The sequence below is a fragment of the Theobroma cacao genome, chromosome 9 (assembly GCF_053813885.1).
Source record: "Theobroma cacao isolate CCN51 chromosome 9, ASM5381388v1, whole genome shotgun sequence".
In the NCBI taxonomy this organism is placed as follows: domain Eukaryota; kingdom Viridiplantae; phylum Streptophyta; class Magnoliopsida; order Malvales; family Malvaceae; genus Theobroma; species Theobroma cacao.
Window position 1 is genome coordinate 44,155,640 of NC_142647.1, and position 22,982 is coordinate 44,178,621.

The 22,982-nt window shown below is 36.5% G+C and overlaps 7 protein-coding genes across 9 annotated transcripts; 4 read left to right on the top strand and 3 right to left on the bottom strand.

Annotated features, from left to right (window-relative positions):
• The first annotated feature begins 479 nt into the window (after window positions 1-479).
• On the top strand, window positions 480-2,620 carry LOC18590123 (putative xyloglucan endotransglucosylase/hydrolase protein 23). The gene is made up of 3 exons (XM_007015464.3): window positions 480-815; window positions 1,812-2,005; window positions 2,122-2,620. The coding sequence occupies exons 1-3, from the start codon at window positions 540-542 to the stop codon at window positions 2,507-2,509; spliced, it is 858 nt and encodes a 285-aa protein (XP_007015526.1). The 5' UTR covers window positions 480-539; the 3' UTR covers window positions 2,510-2,620.
• An 804-nt stretch (window positions 2,621-3,424) lies between these two features.
• FBX2 (F-box protein 2) lies at window positions 3,425-5,701 on the top strand. The gene is given in 1 exon segment (NM_001402600.1): window positions 3,425-5,701. A coding segment is annotated over 1 exon segment (1,632 nt). The 5' UTR covers window positions 3,425-3,900; the 3' UTR covers window positions 5,533-5,701.
• Window positions 5,702-6,752: 1,051 nt separating this feature from the next.
• LOC18590125 (GDSL esterase/lipase At1g71250-like) lies at window positions 6,753-8,979 on the top strand. The gene is made up of 3 exons (XM_007015466.3): window positions 6,753-7,249; window positions 7,663-8,301; window positions 8,462-8,979. Exons 1-3 carry the CDS (start codon window positions 7,027-7,029, stop codon window positions 8,695-8,697), a joined length of 1,098 nt encoding a protein of 365 aa, XP_007015528.1. The 5' UTR covers window positions 6,753-7,026; the 3' UTR covers window positions 8,698-8,979.
• Window positions 8,980-9,142: 163 nt separating this feature from the next.
• On the top strand, window positions 9,143-10,852 carry LOC18590126 (geranylgeranyl diphosphate reductase, chloroplastic-like). Its single transcript, XM_007015468.3, has one exon. It carries the CDS (start codon window positions 9,310-9,312, stop codon window positions 10,666-10,668), a length of 1,359 nt encoding a protein of 452 aa, XP_007015530.3. The 5' UTR covers window positions 9,143-9,309; the 3' UTR covers window positions 10,669-10,852.
• Window positions 10,853-10,884: 32 nt separating this feature from the next.
• LOC18590127 (NADH--cytochrome b5 reductase 1-like) lies at window positions 10,885-17,115 on the bottom strand. Of its 2 annotated transcripts, XM_088809760.1 has the most exons (10): window positions 16,784-17,107; window positions 16,598-16,683; window positions 15,495-15,636; window positions 15,254-15,344; window positions 15,074-15,151; window positions 13,658-13,738; window positions 13,443-13,532; window positions 13,178-13,243; window positions 11,395-11,481; window positions 10,885-11,309 (listed from the first exon to the last, which is right to left on the bottom strand). In XM_088809760.1, the coding sequence occupies exons 3-10, from the start codon at window positions 15,503-15,505 to the stop codon at window positions 11,217-11,219; spliced, it is 597 nt and encodes a 198-aa protein (XP_088665886.1). In that variant the 5' UTR covers window positions 15,506-15,636; window positions 16,598-16,683; window positions 16,784-17,107; the 3' UTR covers window positions 10,885-11,216. The 2 variants fall into 2 exon arrangements, with proteins under 2 accessions (XP_088665886.1, XP_017982957.2); XM_018127468.2 differs by having other exon boundaries at window positions 16,598-17,115.
• Window positions 17,116-18,646: 1,531 nt separating this feature from the next.
• LOC108663446 (SMAD/FHA domain-containing protein) lies at window positions 18,647-20,129 on the bottom strand. Its single transcript, XM_018127480.2, has 5 exons — window positions 19,830-20,129; window positions 19,615-19,679; window positions 19,460-19,520; window positions 19,154-19,300; window positions 18,647-18,883 (listed from the first exon to the last, which is right to left on the bottom strand). Exons 1-5 carry the CDS (start codon window positions 20,089-20,091, stop codon window positions 18,759-18,761), a joined length of 660 nt encoding a protein of 219 aa, XP_017982969.2. The 5' UTR covers window positions 20,092-20,129; the 3' UTR covers window positions 18,647-18,758.
• Window positions 20,130-20,710: 581 nt separating this feature from the next.
• Window positions 20,711-22,349, bottom strand: LOC18590128 (xyloglucan endotransglucosylase/hydrolase protein 9-like). Of its 2 annotated transcripts, none has more exons than XM_088809971.1 (4): window positions 21,975-22,349; window positions 21,724-21,824; window positions 21,260-21,453; window positions 20,711-21,154 (listed from the first exon to the last, which is right to left on the bottom strand). In XM_088809971.1, exons 1-4 carry the CDS (start codon window positions 22,207-22,209, stop codon window positions 20,752-20,754), a joined length of 933 nt encoding a protein of 310 aa, XP_088666097.1. In that variant the 5' UTR covers window positions 22,210-22,349; the 3' UTR covers window positions 20,711-20,751. The 2 variants fall into 2 exon arrangements, with proteins under 2 accessions (XP_088666097.1, XP_017982954.2); XM_018127465.2 differs by having other exon boundaries at window positions 20,711-21,151; window positions 21,975-22,346.
• Between the last annotated feature and the right edge of the window lie 633 nt (window positions 22,350-22,982).

Genomic DNA, 22,982 nt, shown 5'->3' on the forward strand with positions numbered 1-22,982 from the left:
GTATGGTCGACAGCTACGCTGATGTATCCCCCTCCCGGCATTAATATACACACTATCGTGTACGCATGCAAATCGTTTGAAAAAGTCGAAACAGCAGAAATTGATGTGTTGACATAAGCACGAAAGAAAAAAAATGAAGGATTGAAGGCTTAAGGTAGACCAATGGAATAACAATTTAAAGGGCATCAGATACTAGTGTAAGCCAGCTGTGTGCATGGATTGAAATTAAACCTTCGACCTTTTCATATATCACACGGTACGCGGAGCGAAATAATTGTATGATTCCAAATTCCAAATTATTCGAGTTCAGTCACCTCGATGTCATATCTCCATTAGCTGTCAGGACCCCCCACCCCACATACTATTTCATCTAAACCCCAAGTCAACCTCAATTTATTTCTTAACAACTTCAACAAATATCGTAATTTTCCCTTTTCCCATACTTCATCTCCACTATATATAGATATATTCCTCCCCTTTCAGTTCACTCAATTCAACAGCACCATCCGTTAGTAATCATATTCTCTCCAATACCAAACATGTATTTCCGAACTATTAAGACAGTTCTGCTCATTAGTGGTGTTGTGTTTACTCTTTTGGTGTCGGCTTTGGCCGGTAACTTCAACCAGGATTTTGACATCACTTGGGGTGATGGCCGTGCCAAAATTCTCGGCAATGGCCAGCTTCTCACGCTTTCTCTTGATAAAACCTCTGGCTCTGGATTCAAGTCCAAGAAGCAATACTTATTTGGGAAAATCGACATGCAGTTGAAGCTTGTGCCTGGCAACTCCGCCGGCACCGTCACTGCTTACTACGTAAGTTCATTGGCTTTGTCTTCCCCTCTCCCGCTTGAAAAATTAAGTTATAAATAAATAAATAAATCAGTCTCTTAATACAAATTAAATAAGATACGTCATATTCACAAAAATTGTGTATTTGAGACTAATCACAAACTAGAAGTGTTATTCGAGTAAAGCTGTAAAGAGAATCAAATGGCGTTTGACAAACTTAACATAAGAACTTCTCAACTTCCTCTTTCATGTTCTTAATTCTGTCTTTTCCATTATTTTTTCAGCTTCTTTCTCTTTTACACTTCTTTTTTTATCTTTGCCTATTGTTACATTATTTTTATTTTAATAATTAACTGATGATGTATCTTAATAGATTATTAAATTTTGATTTATACAATTTTCTAATTATGTAACTAATCAAACAATTACTTTTTTCAATGAAGTTACATGTATAAGTGGAGACAATGACAATCACAATCAAATAACCCTTAATTAACATGTATAACATAGCCATACATCCTGTATATGGCATTAAAACAATGTAAATTGAGCATTTGATTAATAAACTCACTAACATTCTGCATATAGCTACATAAATTAGTCCAACATAAAATTAAATCAAACCTACACATAGTGAAACTTCAATTTGAAACTTAAAAAGTTTCATAACCTCCTCCTTACTATTTAAAGAAGGTCTCATTGATATTAAGTAATATAATTGGTTGATGGGAGGACACACAGACACACATATAGTTGTTGTAGTATTATTTTTATTATTGAAAAATAAAATTTTGATATTTATGTATTACATAAGACACATATATTATAAATTGTAATTAATATAAACATACTTATTAAAAAATAAAATATTTGAACATTTGATTAATTAATTGATATAAGATCTCTTATCTAAAAAAAAAATTCAAAATCCCTTTTTTATTGAAAAGAAAGGAGGCTTGTCATTTTCTTTACATGTTTATCATTTTTGCCAAAGTTATTTGATGATGTTTTGGCATGCAGCTGTCTTCATTGGGGTCCACCCATGATGAGATAGACTTTGAGTTTCTTGGTAACCTAAGCGGAGACCCCTATATTCTCCATACCAATGTATTCACGCAAGGGAAGGGAAATAGGGAGCAGCAATTTTATCTTTGGTTTGACCCCACCAAGGACTTCCACACCTACTCCATCTTGTGGAATCCTCGAAGCATTATGTAATTTCCTCTCTCCCTCTCTCTCTTCGCTGTCACAATGGCTCCTACTTATCATAGTGGCAAAGCCCCATAAATGATTTATTGTATCTTGTGTGTTCTCTTGTTATTCCTTTCAGCTTCTACGTTGACGGGACTCCGATTAGAGAGTTCAAGAATTTAGAGTCAAATGGCATCCCTTTCCCCAAGAGCCAACCCATGTGGATATACTCCAGCCTTTGGGACGCAGAAGAATGGGCCACAAGGGGTGGCCTTGTCAAGACCGACTGGAGCCAGGCGCCGTTCACCGCTTCGTATCAAAACTTCAACGCCCAAGCTTGCATTTGGGCTTCAAATTCCTCTTCTTGCTCCGCCAATTCATCCAAAAACTCTTGGTTAACACAATCGCTGGACAGCTCCGGCCAGGCCCGAATCAAATGGGTGCAAAAGAACTACATGATATACAACTACTGCACTGATGCCAAAAGATTCCAACAAGGATTCCCTCCAGAATGCTCACTAGCGTGATCCAAACATATATAAATGAATGAATCATAATCTTCTGAGGCTTTTAATCGTTACAATTTAGGCTGTAAAAATTAGATTTCATGCAATAAAAAAAAGCCAAGTTGAATTAAATCTTTGGTGTAATAGTGAACTGATTGAGGAAAGGCATGATCAGTCGGCTAACTCCCAAATAACAACAACAACAAGACAGCTCATATGCATCGGTATAAGCCCAACATAACGAGTTCATTAGCCCGACAACCTTTATGTACACTATGGGTCTACAGGGAGTACAACACAAACTCATTATTATACTTGTAGTTGATTGTAACGAATTTCATATCAAAGATATATTTTGAATTTATAAAATAAATTTTTTTAGTTATCAAATATGTCTTTTAAATTATAACTATTGATCAGTGATAAGTGATATTAAAATAGATCTAAATTTTTATTAACAGATGATCTTTATAAAAGATATTTTATGAAAAATATAAGAGTCGGAGTAAACCCAAAATAATAAAAAGGATCTTTTTTTTATAGATAAAGAATTTATGTACGTTGTACAATTCGATGAAATAAAATGTGATGAATTTTATATTAATAAGAAATGAAGTAAATCTTGAATATATAAATATAAATTATTTATCACGATATATCTTTTGAATTAAAAACATAAAAATATGAAATCGTGTTATTGCCAATTAAGTCTCTCATTTAAATTTGAAATCATGAATTCTAACTTCAAATTCTTAATATTTTACCGCCGTCTAATTCTACACGTTAAAAAAATAAATAAAAATAAAAATTAATCTATATATCCGACGCCGTTAGCTAAATTTTACCCATAAGTACAAGCGTGTTTGTGCGTGGCACGTCCGAATCTAACGTCCCGTAAGATTTTATGACTCCTAAATCGATAATCTCCACCGCACGATCCTTTCTCCAATTGAACGGCGATCAAAATCCCTTTCTCCGCACTTTTCCACCGCTACGGATCCGAAATTTCTTTTTTATTTTTTTTGTAATTTCCTCCAAAATTCCAGCAGTTTCTCTGCTCCAAAGAACGACTAATTAATCTTAGAGGTATTTTTTTTTCAAGTTTTTTTTCCTTTGACTCTTTGGGTTTCGATTGGATCGTGCACACCTTCAATTAATTGTTAACCTTTCAAATTTCTTCAATTAATTGGATATTTTCTGATTTTTTTATCTAACCTGCTGTAGTTTAATTCAAACACTTTGGGGTTTGCATTTTTTAGGGTTTGTTAGATTTGGGCATCTTTGATTTTTACGGGTAAGTTGAGATTTGGGTTTCAAAAATTCCTCTGTTGAAACTTTTTTGAGCCTTTGGATCAGGGAATTTAGGTTTACACCATTCAATTAATAGTTTTAGGTTAAAATTCATTCATTTTATGGCATTTGAATGCCAAGAAAGCAATGAGGTTGTTAAGAATTCAGCAAATTGTACTGAATCAAATCATTTTAGTTCCGACCAATTAACTGAAGATTTCGAAGTTTCGAAACGGTCATTGGATTGTCAGCCAAAGAAGGGAATTTCAAGTTTTTGTGATTCAAAACAGTTAGCTCCTAATGATGTTTTTTCCAATGTCCGGCGGTCGATCACTGATCTCCCACCAGCCCTAATATCAGAAATTTTGAATTGTCTTGATCCTAAAGAGCTTGGTATAGTATCATGTGTGTCGACAACTCTCCATAATATAGCGTCTGAGCATCAAGTTTGGAAGGAGTTTTATTGTGAGAGGTGGGGGTTACCGATTGCCCCGGCACCTTTGGGTGCAGGGTTTTCGGATGAGAAGTCATGGAAGGAATTGTTTGTGGAGAGGGAGTATAGGAGTAAGACGTTTTTAGGGAGGTATAGCATTGATGTTTTATATGGTCATACTGAAGCTGTTCGAACTGTGTTTTTATTGGCTTCTGCGAAGCTCATTTTGACGGCTGGATATGACTCGGTTGTACGAATGTGGGATATGGCAGAGGGGTTGTCGATTGCGTCATCACGACCCCTTGGTTGTACTATTAGGGCAGTTGCAGCAGATACTAAACTATTGGTTGCTGGGGGTACTGATGGCTTTATCCATTGTTGGAAGGCAGTTGATGGTCTTCAGCATTTGTTTGACCTTAAGGGTGTTGAGAAACAGAACACTGAGTTTCGACTTTGGGAACATGAGGGGCCTATAACTTCTCTTGCTTTGGACCTTAATAGGATATATAGTGGTTCTTGGGACATGACAGTTCGTGTCTGGGATCGGTCATCACTGAAGTGCACACAGGTCTTGAGGCATGGTGACTGGGTTTGGGGCCTTGTCCCTCATGACATGACTGTTGCGAGCACATCAGGTTCGGATGTGTTTGTTTGGGACACTAATAGTGGGATTCTGTTAAATGTTATTCACAATGCTCATGTTGGTAACACTTATGCCTTGGCACGGAGCCGCACTGGAGATTTTCTTTTTACCGGTGGAGAGGATGGAGCAATACACATGTTTGAGATCATAAATGAGTCTGAAGAACCTACTGTTCTCCAGGTTGCAACATGGTTTCCTCACTCAGGTGCTGTTTATTCCCTTGCATTTGAGTTTCCCTGGCTTGTTTCTGCTTCCAGCGATGGGAAACTTGCACTAATTGATGTTAGAAAGTTGTTGAGGGCCAGTAGGCGCTTCTCGGGGAAAAGGGTTTCAAGGGTGAAAAACATTGACCGAAATGATGTAGAGCCACCCCAGAGAATGCTCCATGGATTTGGGTGCAATCTATTCTCAGTTGATATCGGAGCAGATCGAATTGTTTGTGGTGGTGAGGAAGGTGTTGTTCGTATTTGGAACTTCTCACAAGCTTTTGAAATTGAGCAGAGGGTCCGTGCTCAAAGAGGCATACGTTTGGAGAACCGGATGAGGCGGCGCAGGCTTCAAATTGAGATGAATAGTAAGGGTGGTCGAAGTGATCAATGTTCTGTTGCTGCAAAGAAGAATCCAGTGAATGGTGTGTGGCACAGTAAACGCAGTATAAGTTCAAAGGTGAAGACATAACAGCTTATAATACATACTTTATGCCTCCAGGTTCCCAACATAATCTTCTTTGTTAGATCATGACAAATTGATACATAATATCTTTCAGAATGTATGGTAACTATAGTCTTCTCTTTTAGTTAGCCTTGGATTTTAATCTCATTTATATGAACTTGCATTTTGATCTTTTTTACATGAGTCCTGGATTTTAATCACTGTTCTTCTGATATTTCTGATAGCTGGGCCTTGTTCTTATGGTTGCTTTGATAGGGAAGTTGGAGTTCATTGTTGTTGGCATTCTATTGGAATGACTGTTACAGTTTACATGCCTTTAATGTTCTACGAATTTTCTCTAATAGCAGGCTTGGGCACACTTTTCTTAATACATTAGAATTAGATGTATACTCCATAATGAATTCTTTGAGGCTGGAAATGCATGGTAGTCAGCCTGAATTATTCTTTTCCAAGGTCCTCTCCCTCCCCAGAACAGCAGCTCCATTTCATTTCTTTTCCTGGAAGCGATTTCTATGCAGGGATGTCAGATTATTGGATGCGTTGAGCTTACATATGCAATGACATGTCAATCATGACTGAAGCTAATTTAGGTTCAATTCTGGACAGTGATTGTTTTGTAGTATTTTATTATATTGATGAGGTCAGAGCATGGATTGAGTCGCAGAAGAAGTCAGGTTTCAACTAGAGATTCTTCTCTGTAGGGAGCAAAATATAGGATTCAACTCTCCTTTTTTTCCTCCTAGAGGAAGAGAGACTTGGTATTAGGCTTTTGTAAGGTAGAAAAGCTTTATGTACGAGTGGAAGACTGCAAGTCTCTTTCTGGTGACCGTTGATGGAAGATTGCATTTGGCTCGCTCCTAGGCGGTAGGGTTGCCTGTTGCTTTTTCTTATCTGAATTGATGGAAATTGGACATGCTGCAAACGTACCTGCCCTTTTAGAAAAATTACAATATAAATTTAACATGATTAATGCCCGTATTCATCCAATGGTTTTATATTTGAAATTCGAAGAGAACTCATTTGTGAGCATTGCCCTCACAGTGCGAGTATGATCTCTCGGAAATAATGAAAAAGCATCATGATTTTAGCTGCTAAAAAATGAGTAAGTCTGGTCACTTTGGACATCTCAATTGTTTTTAAGTCTAACAACTTTATCTTGTTAGCCCAAATACATAATTGAATCATTAATTTCCTCATTTCAACTTTACCTGATTCTGATAATAAGGAAAATGAAAGAACAGTCCTTTCCAACTTGAAGCAACAAGAGAGCAGGATTTAACTTTCTGGCCCAAAACACCATCTGGGGCGGGGCTCCATCTTGGGCACTTGGAGTCTTTTGTTTCATACGAGCTGTTTTCTTTCCATTTCCCGCTATAAAGCTAACAACGGAATTGGACTCAAGCAAGAAAATCCACTGAATTGAAACATAAGGCGCAAGGAAAGAAAAACAAACAGATTTTCGACATGAATTAAGAATAACATCACAGCAACACGGCGAAGATGGAAGGATTTGTTTTGCTTTTGGTTGCAGCTGTTTCAATGGGCATGACCATCCAAGCAGTCGGTCAAGAGAATAGTAGATCGAATGTGTCAGCAATGTACGTGTTGGGTGATTCTTCGGTGGATTGTGGAATCAACGCTCTGTTTTATCCATTCTTTCACCAAAACCTTTCTTTGTTTCCTTGTAATGGATCCAATTCCATTCTTCTTCCCTATCTTCTTGGTAAACATTTCTTGGCTTATAGATCTTCGTCATCTTTGTTCGTTTTGTTTCTTGATTTCTTTTCTTGACAACTGTATGTTATGCTCTGTTTCTTTGAAGAATTTTGGGGATGAATAAAATTGGTCTTGAAATCTTGCTGCGTATATTTCCATGGTATTCTTGTTTGCTCATCTCATATTGAAATTCAATATGCATTATTACATAAAATTAGCTCAACCATTTCTGCAGTTTAATTTTGATTCTACGAGATAGCTTGCATTGGATTCTGTACGATTAGTTTTTGCTTTCATTGTTGTTCCAGAAGTTTCAGCTTCAACTTCTTTGTATAATTGTATCCCTTCCTTGGTAATTGTAATGTTCTTAGAAACAGTTGAACAAGTTCCCAATTAACATAAAATTTATGGCAAATGCAGCTGAGAAAATGGGTTTACCATACACTGCACCATTCTACAGGCAGAATGGATCCATCGAGGGTTTGCTAAGCGGTGTGAATTATGGGGCAGCAGAAGCAACAATCATGAGCCCCAATAGCCTGAGCCATCAGTCTCTTAACGACCAGCTAAGGCAAGTATTTGAGACACTTCAGCTGTTTGAGTTACAACTAGGCCGGGAGAGCGCTTACCATTTCATCAGATCCTCCATATTCTACCTCTCATTCGGTAAAGATGACTACATAGGTCTCTTCCTCCGCAACTTTTCGGGTGTAATGGTTAAATACAGTGGCCACGAATTTGCTCAAATTTTGGTTAACCAGATGGTGAATGCCATGAGGAACCTTTATGATCTGAATGTGAGGAGGGTTATATGCATGGGAATATTACCTTTGGGTTGCACCCCAAGTTTCCTGTTGGAGTGGTACGTTCCCACAGCTGGAGGTAACAATAATGATGGCACAGGTTGTGTTGAGGAGATAAATGAACGCGTTTTGCAATACAATATAATGCTAGAAGAGGAGATAATTAGGCTCAATGAAGAGTTGCCTGATGCACAGATAGTCTTCTGTGATCTGTACCAAGGAGTCAAGAAGATCATAACCCACCCACAATTCTATGGTATGAATCCTTCTCTGAATTAGCCTGAAAAACATGACCCAAAGGCGCAATGCTGATGTTTATTTCGCTTTTAGGGGGCCTGAATAGAGAATGTTCTTGCATTAACATCAAGTTAACTCTAATTTACTCTTTATAACGTGTTTCCATGTGACAAATACAGGATTTGAGGATGCAAACAGTGCTTGCTGCGGGCTTGGTTTGTACGGTGCGGAGATAGGATGCCTCTCTGCAGATATGGCCTGCAATACTGTGTCATCTCATGTCTGGTGGGATTTCTATAGCCCAACACCAGAAGTTAACTCCTTGCTTGCTGATTCAGCATGGTCAGGTGAAGTCCTCCTGTCTAACATATGTCGTCCCACTACCGTCCAGGATCTGGTTTACACTCCAATATAGCATCTTCCCTGACCTCCATTGATTTCACAATGTCTTCTTTGGTTTGGAGGTTGCCTAGAGTAGTGAAACATATATTCACAGGCCATTACGGATTGAAATTTCCTTGTTAGGTAACCCCTTTGTCCTCTTACGCATGCGGACAGTTTCTCCAATTTTGTTTCCCCTAAAAGCTAGCTGAGTGTTGGTGTAATGGTCCGGTAACTTTCCTGAGAAACTGCAGTCCAGTCACAATGCAATGTTCATCTGCTACATAAATTTTTTGTATTCTGAATTTGCTATTAATACTATACGTACAACGAAGCAATAAACGAAATAAGAAGGAAAACCACTGCAATAGAGGATCAAAAGAAAAAGAAAATAAAACAGAAAATCTGTTTTTGTCTCTTTATCTGTTGTCTTGTCCCCAGTACCAGAGAAAAAAAGAAATCTTTAATAGAAAAATGAAATGAATGATGCCCTTGTTTAGCGTGAAACTTTTTAAACTCAATAATTTAATTGAAAACTCAACTAACCCACGACTAAATCACTCACTAAAAGATAGAAGTTAAAACCCAAACGAAAGCTTTTTACTTTCTCCTCCTTTGTTCCAAAGTTTTGGTTCAGAAAACAACAATGGCAACTTCTCAAATCCAAAACCCTCTCAACACCCCCTTTTCTCAACTCTCAATCAAAAAACATAAGCCCTGGTTCTATAAACCCCGTCATTTAACCATCACCGCCGCCCATCCCCACCTCCCCGGCCGCAAGCTCCGCGCCGCCGTTATAGGCGGAGGCCCAGCCGGGTCCTCCGCCGCGGAAGCCCTAGCTTCAGGCGGGATCGAGACCTTCCTCTTCGAACGCAGCCCTTCCACCGCCAAACCCTGCGGCGGCGCCATCCCTCTCTGCATGATCGACGAATTCTCCATCCCTCTCCACCTCATCGACCGCCACGTCACCAAGATGAAAATAATCTCCCCTTCAAATAACGCCGTAGATTTCGGATCCAAATCCCTCCGTTCCCACGAATTCATCCCCATGCTCCGCCGAGAAGTCCTAGACTCCTTCCTTCGGGCCCGGGCCCAATCCGCCGGCGCCCAATTAATACCCTCCCTCGTCACCCAGCTCGAAATTCCATCTTCCCCCTTTTCTCCTTACATTATCCACCACACGACCAACAGCAATCGTAAAACCCTAGCCGTAGATCTCATCATCGGCGCCGACGGAGCCAATAGCAAGGTGGCTAAATTTATAAAAGCCGGGAATTACACGTGCGCAATAGCGTTTCAAGAGAGAATCAGATTACCGGACGAGAAAATGGAGTATTACCAAAATCTCGCGGAAATGTACGTGGGAGACGACGTGTCACCCGATTTTTACGCGTGGGTTTTTCCGAAATGTGACCACGTGGCAGTGGGGACGGGTACGGTGTGTGCGAAGCAGGATATCAAGTTGTACCAGAGAGGGATCAAAGAAAGGGTTAAAAATAAGATCAACGGTGGAAAAGTGATCAAAGTGGAGGCCCACCCAATCCCTGAACATCCCCGGCCAGTACGTGTAAGAGGACGAGTGGCACTGGTCGGGGACGCAGCGGGGTATGTCACCAAGTGTTCGGGCGAAGGGATATATTTTGCGGCAAAATCAGGGAGGATGTGCGGGGAGGCAATAGTAAGAGCATCGGACGGCGGGGAAAGGATGATAGGGGAAGATGACCTGAAGAGGGAGTATTTGAAGGAATGGGATAAAAAATATGCGAGTACATTTAGGTTTTTGGATTTGTTGCAAAGGGTGTTTTACGGGAGCAACGTGACAAGGGAGGCTTTGGTGGAAGTTTGTGGGAATGAGTATGTGCAAAGGATGACTTTCGACAGCTACTTGTATAAGAAGTTGGCTAAAGGAGATAGGTGGGAGGATTTGAAGCTGGTTTTGGGTACCATTGGGAGCTTGATGAGGTGCAAGATTGTTGGGAGAGAGATGGAAGCCATCAAGTTTTAGGATTTCTTTTTATGCCAATGCAAAGAGTATCAGATTGTGTGTTTATAATATATAATTTTAAGAGCATTTTCCTTTCCTCTCTAAGTTGGACAAAAAATGAAGAATAGCTTCATTTGTTATGAGGAGTGTTTGGTTTCATTTTGTTGTAAAATTATTGGGATTAGTGAAATTTCAATGTTCTTAATTGTTGCAAAGATTAAACCCAAACTCATCAAATAGAAAAAAAGGGTCACTCATTTCATTTTGATGAAAATGGTGACCTTCATGTTCCACAGGGGCTGGCAAGAAAGATGCAGGACAGAGTAGTCAAATTAATTATGGAACTTTGATCAATGTGTTTTGGGAGGAGCAAAATTTGCTAGGAAAAATATGTGATGAGTACAGCATAAATTACCAAATCCTCTCCACCCTAATTATTGTAGGACTTAAGTGCTCTGGCTAAAATACCTCATGGAGTAAAGATCTTGAGTTTCTTTCACGGCTCACTTGGAAATTTGTAGGGAATCGATAAAGGGATAAAAGTAACAGCAGCACCATTAGAGTGGAGATTAAAACTGGAATTGCATTTCGGAAGAGTACCCAAGAGCTTCTAGATGAGCAGCCATGGCCTTGTTCATGGGAGGTGGTCCACATCTCAAAATCTGTAGCAGTTAGAAAATCAATCGCAGCGTCAAACATTATATAAATGCATGTACACACGGACAGTGAGGATGATTATAAGATTACCTGAATATCTTGAGCAGGGGCAGGGCAGTAGGCTTGAATCATTTCCTTGGATACGAATCCAACGCCACCATCCCATCCTTCAGGAGGCTGAACATGATATTTTAACATAGAATAATGAGTTACAAGTAAAATACCTCATGCAACCAGAGATTGATAGATTCTTTACACCATGAACAACAAAAGCATATATTGCTTGTTAAGCAAATTAAAGCTGATCAATAGCTGTTGCACGACCTATTTAAGTCAATCAACCTATTTCTAAGATCTTAAGAAAGATGACAACTGTATTAATTTTTAGAGAATCCTACCCTTTGAAGCAGTGGTGATAAAGATATGTTCTGAGCGACTTTCTAGTAGTATGGCATTTGTTGAAAGCCATACTACTGCAGCTTTGATCAGACAAGTTTGGAGGAAAACTATTCATGTTCCTGACCTCAACCAGCAAGTTTGTTTTGAGTCTTTATCCCTTTTACTTTAGCTATGGATGACATCCTAGGAATATCCAGGATGAGAAGTCTTGTTTTAGTTTTAGCAGATGAGACTGAGGCGGGGGTTAGTCAATGTTAGAAATAGAAATTGAAGTTTGCAATATATAGGTCTTAGATTAAAAGTAGGATCAAAACTGAATATATGGAGTATATGTCTGCTAAAGATGGAACTAGAGATGATGATAGAGTTATAACATGAAAGCAAGAAGTTCCTAAGAGTGACAGTTTTGCATCTTCAGATCTAATGATTCTTAAGGAAAAAGAACTTGAGAGGATCCTAGGCATAAGAAACAATATAAGACTGTTTATGCTTCATTACATTGAATGTTGAGCCATTAAAAGATAACATTTGACATATCAAGTGTAGCTGAAATGAACATGCCAAAAAGGAATGGGCAATATACAAGGATAGTTGAGAAATCAAACTATTCAGAACATAGAGTGCAGAGATGAATATAGCTCTAGTCTTAACAAAGCAGGATCAGATTCATGCAACCAACCAACCTAATTCTATACTAAGACACTGAGTTGATTGCACTCGAGCATTGGGCTCAGTAATTGGTGCATAATTCCCCTCTAAAAAGAGTGTGTGTGTGTGTGTGTGTACATATTATAAATAATATTTATACAAATGGGTCAGTTATTCTATCAATTCGGTTGGCATTTTCCAACCCCGATAACCGACCAATTAAACTGATATAGCCGACTTTTCCGACTGAACCAAAATGACCGAATTAGGTCAGTTTAGGTTGGATTATTCGATTTTGACCAACTATTGCCCTCCCCTAAAATCCTGTACTTAGGTGCAACATTTCCAACAAAAATCCAACACATCTTGGCTCAAGTTGTCATTCAATCTTTACAAACACAAGGATCTCAAGGTCATATGTGGACTATTCAATTCCATGTATGAGTGTAACCTCACTTATGTTCAGAAATCAATGGTGTGTAATTCTTAATGGATATACTCCAAAATTCAGTAAATATTATTTTGTCACAATTACGTCATTTGATGGTCCTAATTTTATTGTATCTGGATCAAAATTATTCACAATTAGTATGAAAGCATTCTTGGACTTTACAATATCTGATATAACTTCTTTGTATCCCATACAAACTACTACAAGACTTCAAAATCATTAAGAAAACCTGGCATAGGATATGCTGGATTTGTCATTTCATAATTGAAAGAAAAAGTACAAACAGAGGAAAACATCTCAACAAGAATAGAGAAAGAAATTAAATGAAAAACAAAAGAAAACAACAGAAAAGAGGACCCCGTTTGACATATATACCTGATTCAGAACATAGTATACACTCATGCGGTTCGGAAATTTACTGGCAAGCTCATCCAACTCTTCCTGAAAATTAAAAAAGGACTCGAATTAGATTGCTCCTATAATAAAAGTAGTTCAGCCTGGACATCCTGTTAATTGCCCCAAGGTGTGATCATTTTCAGAATGTTAAACTGCACAGTTCAAACATTTGATTAATCAAAAGAGAAGATTGTTTATCTGTTTATTTAATATGTGTAGGTGGGGAGAGAGAAAGAGAACCCACCTTTAACAGAATGTCCTCATAAGTGACATTGGCATAAATAAGTTGAATGTTAGTCTTGTCATTTGGGTTCTCTAATATGGCTCTAGCAACCTGAAGAACAAATGAGAAACTTAAGCAATTATTAAAATAAGAATTTAAAAGAAAGTCTTACACAAGGTGGAAAGAAAGAAAGTCATAGACAAAGGTGTCCAGCTCCTTGATGTAAAATAACATACCTGGAACATTGGAGTGATGCCAGTTCCCCCAGCAAGCATACCAAATGCTCTCACTTGGCCAGGTTGATACTTGAAGTGCCCCTGAAAGCATCATATAGGTATTATCAATTATGAGCCATTCTTTGAATGTAGATGAACCAAATGAAATGTTCATTTGACATCTCTCATAGAAGACACATATATACAACACATGAGGACATGTTTCAACAATTGCATTAAAGTTCACCTTGATTCATCCATTAAAATTACTAAACAATGAGTAAATTGTGTACTTTTGTCCAGAAACTTATGCATTGCTACAATTTCATGAGTTAATCATAATTTAAAAACTCTTACATGAGCTAACACCCAAAAAAAACATTAAAATCATTGGGTCAAACCTTACCAGTTCAACCAACAGGCCAACCATAGAAAAGGTAACATACCAGTGACTGATAGTTGAGGCATTTGCTTAAGGCCATATTCCTAAACACTTCTAAGTGCCAAGATTTCATTCTGAGTAAACTAACCTTTCAAACACTTCTAAAGAACTAAAAAGGGAAAAATAGATAGGTAGATAGATGTGGTTCTTGTTTTTGTAACAGGGTTATAGCAAAAGTTGAAATATAAGCGGTCCTGAAACATGGTGCTGAGAGAGTGTGGGGATTGAGAAAAGGGGTGTTGAGACTATTGCTTATGTTGTTGTAAAGGGTACCAACTTCTAGAACCAACTTATATATGAAAGTTATCTGGACAGACAATCACATTACCAGTAGGATCTTTAAGGTGATTGCATTTTGTGGATTTGGTTGCTAACTAGAGGAATGGAAATTAGGGGATATTAACCATAAAGTTTTCATTCACACCTAATCAATAGTCAATAAATATAAGGTTTCTCATGATCAAACATCACTTGTTCTCTCACTCTAAGATAAAACAACTTTCTGAGTTTGGAGAGTACTCATGGAAAAGCTTGCTGTTGCATAAAGATATTCTACTGTTGGTTATGCATACATGGAAGCAGAGGGGCTATTGGTTCCCCCTCCAGTGGAGCAAGTAGTATTTGTAGTTCATACAATCATGCAAAAAGGTAAAAACCAGAAAGATGGATGTTCTACAGACTTGATTAAGCTGGCATTTCCCCATATACATATTTCAGAAGTTCTATATCTGAGCCTCCTAAAAGATATGCTATGAACAATTACCATGTTTCCTATTAATTGGATTTCTTTTGAAATCAAAGATGATTCTTCAAGGTAAAATCTGAAACTATGAAAGTTGAAAATCATCATATCACAGGTTAGAATTACATACTACCAACTTGTTTTTGACATTAGTCTCTTAAATAATGAAGCTACAACTGGGTTTTTGAAACCAGCAAGGAAAAAAAAAGATAGGAATTGTAACATTATACAATAGAGCATCAAAGAAACTTACCTTGGGTCCCTTCACAGCCAAGTAATCACCTTCACGCATCTCCCGAAAATGGTGGGACATTCTTCCTTGGGGATACATCTATGGAGAACAAAAACTAAATTATGTACTGATGTAAGCAAGAAAAGAAAAGAATTACTAGATGATATAAACAAAAGCACCAATTGCATGCTGCATGTAAACCTTTATGACTAGTTCAAAATACCCTAAATCTGAATCCAAAGTTGTTGGAGTATATGCCTTGACAACATCATCACCATGCTGATCTTTTCCTCTGTTTTAGAAAATGATATTAAGTATGTGCAATAATATAACGATAGATCATCGAACAGGTTACTCGAAACATAAAAATAGCAAGGATGCAGAAATAGAGCACTAATGTTGGGTCAAGATATTAGATGAAAAAGTCATTCATGAATCAAACCTGCAACTCATATGTTGTCCAATTGGAAGCCCCAAAACTGATGTTGGTGTGGGAAGAGCAAACTTAAACTCAGCCACATTGTGACTGAGTTGGGTGCGTTTAACAAGTTTGAATTCTTTGAATTCTTCAGGATCCAAGCAGCCTGTCCAGACTTCAGCATTAATCAATTTGCTAACAGAACAGATGTTACAGTTTACCCAATTTGAATTCTTGAAACTCAATATAGAGTGCATGAAGAGATTAAATAAGAATGCAAAACATAAAGCATACAACCACCAGAAAGGAGAAAACATTATATAAAAATGATAAATAACATGAATAAATCAAGAAACTAATTAGAAAAAAAAGAAGCATCAGAGAGCTGCTTGGAGATAAAATAGTACTCATTATCAATTAAAAAAAAAAGGAACAAATGTTACCTATTGTTGGATGTGTAAACTACCTATTTGCAAATACAGCAAAAAGTCATAAAAAGAAGGAAATCCCCAGAGAAACTCTTTTATTGCATTTCATTAAAATACCTGGGAACTCAGCAGTTTCTAAACTACTAATTGGAAATGACAACAGCTGAAAAAACTTAAAAGGTCACAGTATCTCATTGCACCTATTGAACTAAATATTTGTCTTTCAGTTATTGATCTTAACACATTTTCAACCACAAGAACAAGGTTCCGCTGGTTTATATTTGTTTACTTCTTGATATTTCCCTACCAAGTAAAAGTAAATAGCAATACATATTCGAATTAAATAAGACCAAGTAAAAGCAAATAGCAATACATATTCGAATCAAAATAAGCAAATGGCTAAAAGAAACACCAAAACATAATAACCGTTCCACCAAACATCTTTTGTAATCGGTGAAAAGATGGCAATTATAGCACAATCAACACTCCAATAGCACATGCAATGAAATGATAAAGCAGTAAGATTAGATTGGTCTAGAAAAGAACTTCCTCCCAATTAACCTACTAAACAAAACATTCCCATTTCATTATATATTACAAAAAGGCATCATATTTGGTCTAACATAATTCCCAAATTCTCATTCATCAACAGCATTATTAAAAATAATTTTAAAAAAATAGAAATGATGAAAAGAGTACCTTCGGGTTTCTTTGTAACATATAAATAGTAAGCAGTAGCAGCGCCAATGGCAGCCACGGCCACGGCTATGCTTACTATTTCCACCCTGTGAGATTGAAAATGTTCCATTTTTAGGGACCCAAATTTTCGGAACTATGAAAGACAAGATTGTAAAGGGCTTTTGCAGAATCTGTTCTCTGTCTCACCCTTTGGTTTGTTTTGGTCAACCGGAGAACAGTCTCTTAACTGGGGTCGAATATAGAGGATTCCTGCCAGGTTTAAGATTGTAAGTTGATTTGATGAAGGAGGAATGCTAGCGTGTACTCATCTGCAACTTCCCATTTTCTTGAGCGGAGAATTTCTATCTACGCAGCCGAGAAGAGATGACTTCTGGAAGTTTAATTTTCTTTTGTTGAATTGCTTTCCGGTGTTTGGTCAACTTGAAATTGCTTTCGACTCAAGGAAATGTCAAAGCTAATACGTATAAGTTAGGTGTGAAGGTAGGGAGTACAAGTTTGAACAACTTTAGGAATTAGGATTGTCAATTTTCATTCCATAGAGTTTAAATAAGCGCTTAAATTATTTAAAAATACTTAAATAAATTTTTATTATATTTAATTAAATTTTTTATTTTTATTTTAATATAAACAAATTTTTATTATTAATGATTAATTAATAATTAATTAAATATTATTTTTTATTTTATATTGATATAACATTAATATGATATGTTATATCGATGTTGATAATGAAAAAGATCACACGATCATGTTATTATATCAAATTAACATGTCATCTCATCATCAATTATGATGTCAATATATTATATTTTTATCAATTATAATATTTTAACATGTAACGTTAATATCATGCGACCTATAATGATAAATGAAATTTTAATTAAATCAGTTACTAATTATAAGAGTTTATTTGACTCAAAATAAAAATATAAAAATTTGATTGAATGTAATAAAATTATAAATACTTATTTAAATTCTTTTAAATAATTTATAAGTTTTTTTAAATATTATATCATGTTAAAATTGTAAATTTGGTAAACGTCTTAGTTGATTTTTATGTAATTGACATGGTCTTGGCATTATTATTATTTTATTGTAAGTTTCAAAGGAAGTATGCTGAATATCGTAAGATTATAAAAGAAAGGAAATATGGAAACTTTTAAGTTCAGACTTGGGATTGCAAACATTTGTTGCAACTTGACGAGGACAATAAATTAGTAGATATGGCCGCCATACTTTTTTTTTCCTAAATAAAAAAAAAATGCAACATGTTTGGAAAAAAATTTAAATTATTTATAAAAATTTAAATAAATTATTATTATTTTTATTATATTTAATTAAATTTTTATATTTTTATTTTGAATCAAATAAATCTTTATAATTAGCTATGAATTAATTATCATTCGTAAAAATATTATACCCACATAGTTATCATGAAGTTAATGTAGAGGATAAAAATATTATATAATCATGTCATCATGTCACATTAATATATTATATTAACATTCATTATAACATGTCCACATGTTTGCATGGATATAAAATAACAAATAATATTGTTAGTAATAACAGTTAATCAATTATTAACCATAAGAACTTATTTGTTTCAAATTAAAAAGTATAAATACTTGATTGAATGTAATAAAAATAAAAATTTATTTTAATTTTTTTGAATAGTTTAAGAATATTTTTAAATATTATGTCAAAATAAAATAAAAAAATTAGATTTTTTTTCAAATAAATTCTAAAATAATCACATTTATTCAATTTAGACCTTACACTTCTATGTATTCAATTAAACTTTTTATTAGTATAATTTAACATTTATTAAACTCCTGTTTAGATGAATTACAATCATAATGCAGTTGGTATGTAATATCCAATGAATTTTCAATGTACCCAAAAAATAAAAAGAAAAAGTATGTAAAGATAACCGTTGCAATTTAAAGCTAATGAATCTTGATAGGACTGAAATAGTATGATGAATTCCAAGTTTTGCAATTATAGGTCTACTCGCCATAGAATAAAGAATTCAACTGCGTGAGGACATCAAAAGAAAAATTGTGCTTGCTTAATTGCATCAGGAAAACAAGTTTAAGGCCTAAAATTTTAATAGAAAATTTGATTTTATTCAGCCACCAAATACCAAAACAACAAAATCCTAGTCTGTTGGAGTACTCTCACTAGCACTATTAGTCTCTAATTTCTCAGCAGATTCCTCTGGTTTGCTTTCAGTGTCAACATTCTCAAGCTTTGAGACGCGAAACTTAGCCAGATGAATATCCCCTACAGCCAGAGAACCATTTAGACCATTCAACGTTAGCTTAGCAGTTCAGACTCTATATATTCATTTAGACAGATGTCCATGAAAAGACTAAGGGTATCCATCTTGTTTGCTTAATTTCAATTCCAAACTGGGTTGGGGTTGGCCAAAGTAATCAGTTTCCTCAGTTTGATAATGGTTTCACGCATTTGAAAGATACCAAACCTTCTTGTAGATAGCTTGAGTGTGAATGTACTGAATGAAATTATTGAAATTCAAGTCAGTTTATTTACCGAATATAAGAAAACTTCCAGGTGGCACAGTGGCAACGACTCCTGGTCTTAATCTCTGGTCATTAATGAACGTTCCATTGGTACTGTCCAAATCTGTGACCAGAAGATTCCCTTCTTTCTTCTGAATCCGTGCATGAATTCCAGATACTGTAAATGTCAGGGGCATGCACGATTTGATGTGAGATAGACATCATCTGATTTACAATTGAAACAAGACAAAATTCATTCTATTAACAGTCATGTTATTACAAGTTTTCTTTCCTTTTATCTTTTGGGTTTGACCCTTTCTTTGAAAGTGCAGAATACCTGTTGCAACTGGAATCACCACATCGGCCTTATCAGGGAGACGGCCAACAGTCACTTCACGCTACAAAATACCCAAAACAATTGATTGATTTTATTATAGTGCAAAGCTTGAAGTATTAAGATTTTAAGGGTATGGCAATAGTACTTTTACTTACGGAAGCAATTTCAAAGGCATCCGGCATCTGAACCTTAAAACCTATGTGCCTTGTATCTCCATCACCTAGTTCGTGAATACATCTAGACGTTGGTCATTTCTCAATTAAGCAAATGTGTTTTGAAAGAAATGAAAGGAGTACTATGGCATCAGAATCAGATACAATATAACCAAAAACTATTTAAAAAATGAAGAAAGGAAAAAAAAAATACTGACCTGCAGGCTCAAGAAGCCATCTATCAGTGACATCTGTTGAAGTACTTTCACCCTCTGAAGCATAAATAACCCCAAGATTTCTTTGTTTCCTTGATCTGATTCTATCAAATTTTAGCTTAGTAACATAACTCTTAGAGGACTGAAATGGAACTGCAAAATTTGATGCAGCAACAGTGGCCTTTGAATGAAGGAAGGGTGGTGAAAGGGAGGTTGAGCAGCTTGGGAGCTTTGCTTGGGACAGAGATTGTGCAGTCATCTCCATTTCTGCAAGAAAATTGTCAGAAGTTACCAAGTTCTGTTTATATTCGAGTTCAAGTAGAGCTTAGTGCGATTGGATTGTGTGGATACCAGTAAAAGGGTGTTTTGGGAAACATGTGACATAATTACGTGGCATCCGTTTAATGCCTTGACAGGGATATGGATAGCAAAATCATAAGCAGTGCCTTGTTGTTTGTACAGGGTGTAAGGATTTGTTGCGAGCTGTCTAATTTGCCATTTCAATACAAAATACAAAAGAAGCCCAATCCATACCAGCAACTTGTTTTTCTTCTTATACATTTCATTGTATTTGAATTTTTGTCAGGTGATTCTTTCACTAAGTAGACCAATTATATCCAAATCGTGCAATTTATCTTAGAATATTTAAACGATTCAACGGTTACGCAAACTCTGTGGTTCAGTTACTGCCAAATAGTAGTTAGCAGCACATTAGTATGTCTAGTTTGTAGCAGTGTAATTTGCAAACTTGCTACCAAAAGAGGAACAAAGGTTTCTGTTGAGACTTTTTGATTGTTGTAGTGTTTAAGTTCCTGGGTAGCCCACAATCATGGAGACAGAGAAGCAGCCAATGATGGAAAAAAGAAGTAAAATTCCAGGATAAATTTGAGAAGAATCTGGAAAATGCGTATCATTTATTGCAGTTTTAACTGATACACTCCCTTGGTAACTCAGTGAAACGTGCTGGATCTTGACAATAGTCATATACCAAATGCTTTCGACGAACCCATTTAAGTTGATGGCTCCTGTGCCTGTTTAACCCACTAAAAGATGGCTTATCCCACCAGAACTGCCCTAATTTGCCACATTTGGCCATGATATCTTCGGTTTCTGGCAACAATTCACAAGCATCAACAATAAAAGACCGAAAGGTTGAAACAAAGGGAGCATGGCTCCAATTTGTCTTCACCCTCCCTCCTTGTGTAGCCCAATCATCAGCATTCCACACAGACCCGCGGATGGTCATGGGCTGATTCTCTGGAAACAGCACCCCGTTTTCTTCTTTGTTAGTGAAAACCCGTATGGGAATTCCATCGACGAGAAACCTGCTGAGATTGTCAAAGAATTGCTCAAAAAGAAGATGAAAGATCAAGGGTGGGATCAAACCAATGTTTAAAAATGCCCAGTACTGCATTGGTTAGTCGCCTACTTACACGATAAAGCGGCGATTCCAGAAGAAAGAGTACGCATGGAAATCAACTGTGGGATCAAACCAAAGAGTATGCCTCTGCTCCCGATCGCCAGTGCCATTGACATAAACATTAGTTTGAACAAGGTACGGCTCTCCAGATGCATTGCCAAGAAACTCAAAGTCTAGCTCGTCATGACTAGCCCCCTCGGATGCCATCTGCATTTCTCGTTGTTAAATTTCCTAACCATTTTGAGACCAAATTAAAGAGACAAGTCCTAAACTATTAACCATTTCAATGTATGTATTATTGTACAGGACATTATTTGAATAGTTGTTTTGATAACCCTTGCTTACTAAGCACATAAAAGTTAATTAGTTGGTCTCTTGGTCCTTGAATGAACAACATAAGACAGTTCATGTTCCCAGGTAACAAGTTGAGCTTGTCCTGAAACATGAAAATAAAAAAAATATATATATCTAACTTACATAGAAGGCAGTGACAGTTCCAGCCGAGTCTCCATCAATTAGTTTGATTTGCACGCTTGCTTGTCCAAACAAATACCTCTTTTTAGACTCAAATCCACAACCTATAGCCAATCACCATGTATTAGTCAATCCAAACCATTGGCCGCAGTTGATGATCAGAACAAAAGAGAAAAACACTCATAAGCCAAAGCAGGAAAAGATAGTACTACAGAGAGACAGAGGTCAGAGAAGCTGAGAAAGCTTGGCATTACCAGAAATATTGTCCAGAGTTAACTTGGTCTGATCTCCATCAGAAATTATGTGATCAGGAGCCCAGTTGCAATGGAAGAGTTCACTAAAGTTAGAACACATGGCTAAGTTTGAATTCAAAGCCAAAAACCACAGTAGAAATGCAATTGCAAGCATAGAAATTGAAAGCATATTTAGCAATGGATTTTGACAAATCGAAATCCAAAAGCTCAATCTAAAAGAGTAAGACGAAGCCATATATATATATATATATATAGCCCCACAGTTTGTGTACTAGGAGCCATGTGAGTCTGAACAATTGAACAAGGATTTTTGTCATGATCAGAAAGTGAATGATAGTGGGGGGGAGTTCATGGCCACATCAGCGGCCACTTTGGAGCGGCGCCACTAACAGGAGTGAGAGAATCCATTATCTGTTAGCTTAGTAAATGGGAGAATAAAATGAGTTGTCATCAACTTTCTTACTGCTAACAAAAATTATAGTGATGTAAATTTAGTAGTAACAGATAGCCCTCCAAAGACCAAAAGAGCCAAAAATCATGTTCATTTGTAAAGTAGCTTAGCCAAGAAAAGAAAAGGATATGGAGTAAATTAATTGGTTATAATTTATGTTGTTATATTATTAACATTGTCGTCCATCGAATGACGATCGTATACTTGCAAGTCTCTAGCATAATCATTGTTAAAGCAAAAATGTTTTCCTCTTCATTTGGCGGAGGTGGGGTGGAAAAGAACAAATGTCGAAGCCCGATCAATGGTGAGTTTGGGCATCTAGGCCGAGTGTTGAAAATGATAAAGAGCTTGTGCATCACAATTAATGGCTACTACTGTAAATTTGTTCTACTCTGTATTGAAGGCACATCATGCGAGGCCCTAATTGTTAGAAAAATTGAGAAATAAATGAAAATAAAATAAAGTAAGTAAGAACACTAGAAAGCCTGAGGTCTAAATAAGAACACTAGGAAGTCTGAGGCATTGTATCACTATCCTTAAAGATAATTTTCGTCCCT

Bases quoted from the DNA above. Each gene is read 5' to 3' on its own strand.
- LOC18590125 (XM_007015466.3), top strand. From the start codon at position 7,027: ATGGAAGGATTTGTTTTGCTTTTGGTTGCAGCTGTTTCAATGGGCATG. The intron at 7,250-7,662 runs GTAAACATTTCT...TGGCAAATGCAG, and splicing joins TCTTCTTCCCTATCTTCTTG to CTGAGAAAATGGGTTTACCA. The intron at 8,302-8,461 runs GTATGAATCCTT...TGACAAATACAG, and splicing joins AACCCACCCACAATTCTATG to GATTTGAGGATGCAAACAGT.
- LOC18590128 (XM_088809971.1), bottom strand. From the start codon at position 22,209: ATGGCTTCGTCTTACTCTTTTAGATTGAGCTTTTGGATTTCGATTTGT. The intron at 21,825-21,974 runs GTAATGCCAAGC...GATTGGCTATAG, and splicing joins AACTCTGGACAATATTTCTG to GTTGTGGATTTGAGTCTAAA. The intron at 21,155-21,259 runs GTAAGTAGGCGA...TGACAATCTCAG, and splicing joins TGGAATCGCCGCTTTATCGT to CAGGTTTCTCGTCGATGGAA.
- LOC18590127 (XM_018127468.2), bottom strand. From the start codon at position 16,706: ATGGAACATTTTCAATCTCACAGGGTGGAAATAGTAAGCATAGCCGTG. The intron at 15,345-15,494 runs GTTTGATTCATG...TTTCTAAAACAG, and splicing joins GGACAACATATGAGTTGCAG to AGGAAAAGATCAGCATGGTG. The intron at 13,533-13,657 runs GTATGTTATTTT...TTTGTTCTTCAG, and splicing joins GCATCACTCCAATGTTCCAG to GTTGCTAGAGCCATATTAGA.
- LOC18590126 (XM_007015468.3), top strand. From the start codon at position 9,310: ATGGCAACTTCTCAAATCCAAAACCCTCTCAACACCCCCTTTTCTCAA.
- LOC108663446 (XM_018127480.2), bottom strand. From the start codon at position 20,091: ATGGAGATGACTGCACAATCTCTGTCCCAAGCAAAGCTCCCAAGCTGC. The intron at 19,301-19,459 runs GTATTCTGCACT...TGACATTTACAG, and splicing joins GGTGATTCCAGTTGCAACAG to TATCTGGAATTCATGCACGG. The intron at 18,884-19,153 runs GTAAATAAACTG...CTCTGGCTGTAG, and splicing joins TGGAAGTTTTCTTATATTCG to GGGATATTCATCTGGCTAAG.
- LOC18590123 (XM_007015464.3), top strand. From the start codon at position 540: ATGTATTTCCGAACTATTAAGACAGTTCTGCTCATTAGTGGTGTTGTG. The intron at 816-1,811 runs GTAAGTTCATTG...TTTGGCATGCAG, and splicing joins GCACCGTCACTGCTTACTAC to CTGTCTTCATTGGGGTCCAC. The intron at 2,006-2,121 runs GTAATTTCCTCT...TATTCCTTTCAG, and splicing joins TGGAATCCTCGAAGCATTAT to CTTCTACGTTGACGGGACTC.